We start from the raw sequence: 2,594 nt of genomic DNA, 5'->3' as shown, positions 1-2,594 counted from the left end.
GCATCGGTAATTCATTTCGAAGCGCCGTCCGCTTTAGCTTTGAAGGGAACCGGAAAAGGGCTAGCGACGATATCGGCGCCGTCGAGCGATCAGCGGCGGTGAGGCTGCCGCACAAACCATCCTCATCCTCTCTACGTACGGCAAGGAAATCTCGTCACTCGCGAGCAAAACCGCTGTCGAACGGCGGCCCGCGAATGGCAAACGGCGTGCGGCGAGTTAGCGTGCCGGTAACGTGGACGTGAACTCGGCGCTTCTTGGCTACCCGCTGTTGCTGCGGTGCCGGCGCGTGTTATGCGAAGCGTGCCGCTATAGACCCTGTGTTGCGCGCACGTCTGGAACACGGTGTAAGAAGATAGGTGTTCCGACGGCGCGCCCGCGCTGGGGCGAGAGAGCGGCCACTTCGTGTGATCGGAAGTGAGCGCCGCCGCTAGGGGCAGCACGTGTTCAGGAGGACGCTAGGGGCAGCACGTGTTCAGGTGTTCGTGGGCTCGGTGGCTGTGCCACATCACAGTTGTCTAATCCACTCGTCTTCGCCATGCAGGTGTTCTCGCCCTTGATCATCTGCGTCATGCTCCCTGGTGTCTTTTGCGCTCCCTGGGCGACCGCGATAGAGCGTGCGCCCTTGCGCGGCGCGGCCGACGGAGGGACATTGTGCGCAGCAACCACCAACGCCCCCTTTTCCGCTCTGCCGACTCAGGACAACTTGACCCTCAGCGCAGACTGGAAGGCCCCATCGTCAGCGACCACACTCAACGTGTCAACTATAAATGAGCAGCGACCATCCGCCGCAACCTGTGAGCTCGGTGGCTGTGCCACATCACAGTTGTCTAATCCACTCGTCTTCGCCATGCAGGTTGGTAACTTAGAAGCGTGAATTGCTGGGCTAGTTGGTTCATGTTAACAAGGCGAAAGAAACCAGCGAAAAAAACCAAGACGCAGGACCAGAGGGAGGCAAGCACGCACACAGTCGCCGGACTTACAACTGATTTATTCGAAGCATTTATTCGAAGGTTGGTAACCATTGGACTCTATTTACAAAAAAAAACCAGCAACTACTTTTTGGTACAGCTTCCGAGCCCCCAGTGTTGCCTTGCTACCTGTATCGAGTGCTTTCATGTTGTTCGGTCCCTATTACTGATGTGCGGTGATATTGAGAGCAACCCTGGCCCCGACAAGCTAGATGTAATCCTTGGCGAACTAAAAAAGACGTCTGCTGGCCAGACTGAATTGGTAAATGAAGTGCAAGAGCTTAAGGGTCAACTGCTTTCAATGGACCAGAAAATGACGAGCCTGACTACGCGTCTCAGCGCCTTAGAAACTCACTGCGAAAGTCTGTCTACCCTCCGCAGTGAACTAGAGACGATTCAAACTACTTCAGCTACAACGACTCGTTTAATTAGTGTGCTAGAGGCGCGTCTAGATGACGCAGAAAATCGGTCTCGGCGAAACAACTTACTTTTCTATGGTTTACCCGATACTAACCCCACTGAAACGTATTCGCAAACAGAAGACTTAATCATTCGCCACTGCTCTGACCACCTTGACACCCAGTTAAGCTCTAACGACATTGAACGCGCCCATCGCCTCGGGCGACACTCTAAGGACAGGAAACGCCCGATTATCGTTAAGTTTACATGCTTTAAAACTAAAGAATCAATTCTTTCTAAAGGTCCAAAATTCAAAGGTACCGACTACAGCGTCGGTGAAGACTTTTCGCGCCGCGTTCAAAACTGCCGGAAACAACTTGTCGCGTTTGCGAGGGCGAAGTCTGTGCCTTTTTCCCTGAGATTTAAAACTTTGCATATTGGCCCAAAACGTTACGTCTTTGATGAAATTGCAGCATGTGTAAAAGAAATATCTTAACAATCAACTCATCCTTGCCGTTCATCGCGCTATCCCCCTCCTCGCGCCAACGTTTCGCTATCAGCAATCTTTACCAACATTCGCAGCTTCCTGCCGAAACGCGATATTGTATCAAACCTTGTAACTTCGTCAGGCAGCAATCTACTTGTATTAACCGAAACGTGGTTGAACAACAATATCACTGACTCGGAAATTCTGTTTGACCTGCCTAATTTTCATCTCTTTCGCGCCGATCGCAAAGATTCTCGCGGGGGTGGAGTTCTAATTGCAGTCAGCGAACAATTGTCTTGTTCTGCCATTAATGTCGCGTCAGACTTAGAAATGTTGTGGGTTATGTGTCGCGCTTCACCACTGACGCTATTAATTGGTGTGTGTTATAGGCCGCCTCACAGAAGTCCCGACTTTCCCCGCAAACTTCAGAATGCTCTAAATCAACTAGTTTCAAAGCACCCTAAAGCACACGTCCTACTATTCGGGGATTTCAATTACCCCAATATCGACTGGAGTAATCAACCTCAGCCCATAGTTAGTCAAGAAGAGCCGAATGACTTCATTGACGTTTGTCTTAATTTTAACTTGACCCAAGTTGTATCCGAACCAACACGCGTCGCAGGGGAAGCTGCTAACACTCTGGACCTCATACTGACCACTCATCCAGACAGCGCTAATTCCATTACATGCCTCCGAGAAATCAGCGACCATAAAGTAATTCATGCCAATTTTAACTTCTC

General features: G+C 50.8%; 1 protein-coding gene across 1 annotated transcript; it reads left to right on the top strand.

Annotated features, from left to right (window-relative positions):
• The first annotated feature begins 491 nt into the window (after window positions 1-491).
• LOC125942507 (uncharacterized) lies at window positions 492-1,900 on the top strand. Its single transcript, XM_049660690.1, has 2 exons — window positions 492-853; window positions 1,011-1,900. The coding sequence occupies exons 1-2, from the start codon at window positions 768-770 to the stop codon at window positions 1,861-1,863; spliced, it is 939 nt and encodes a 312-aa protein (XP_049516647.1). The 5' UTR covers window positions 492-767; the 3' UTR covers window positions 1,864-1,900.
• Window positions 1,901-2,594: the final 694 nt, after the last annotated feature.

This window comes from Dermacentor silvarum, chromosome 1 (assembly GCF_013339745.2).
Source record: "Dermacentor silvarum isolate Dsil-2018 chromosome 1, BIME_Dsil_1.4, whole genome shotgun sequence".
NCBI lineage: Eukaryota > Metazoa > Arthropoda > Arachnida > Ixodida > Ixodidae > Dermacentor > Dermacentor silvarum.
Note: the sequence above shows the minus strand (reverse complement) of the source record. Positions and strands in the feature narration are given on the sequence as shown.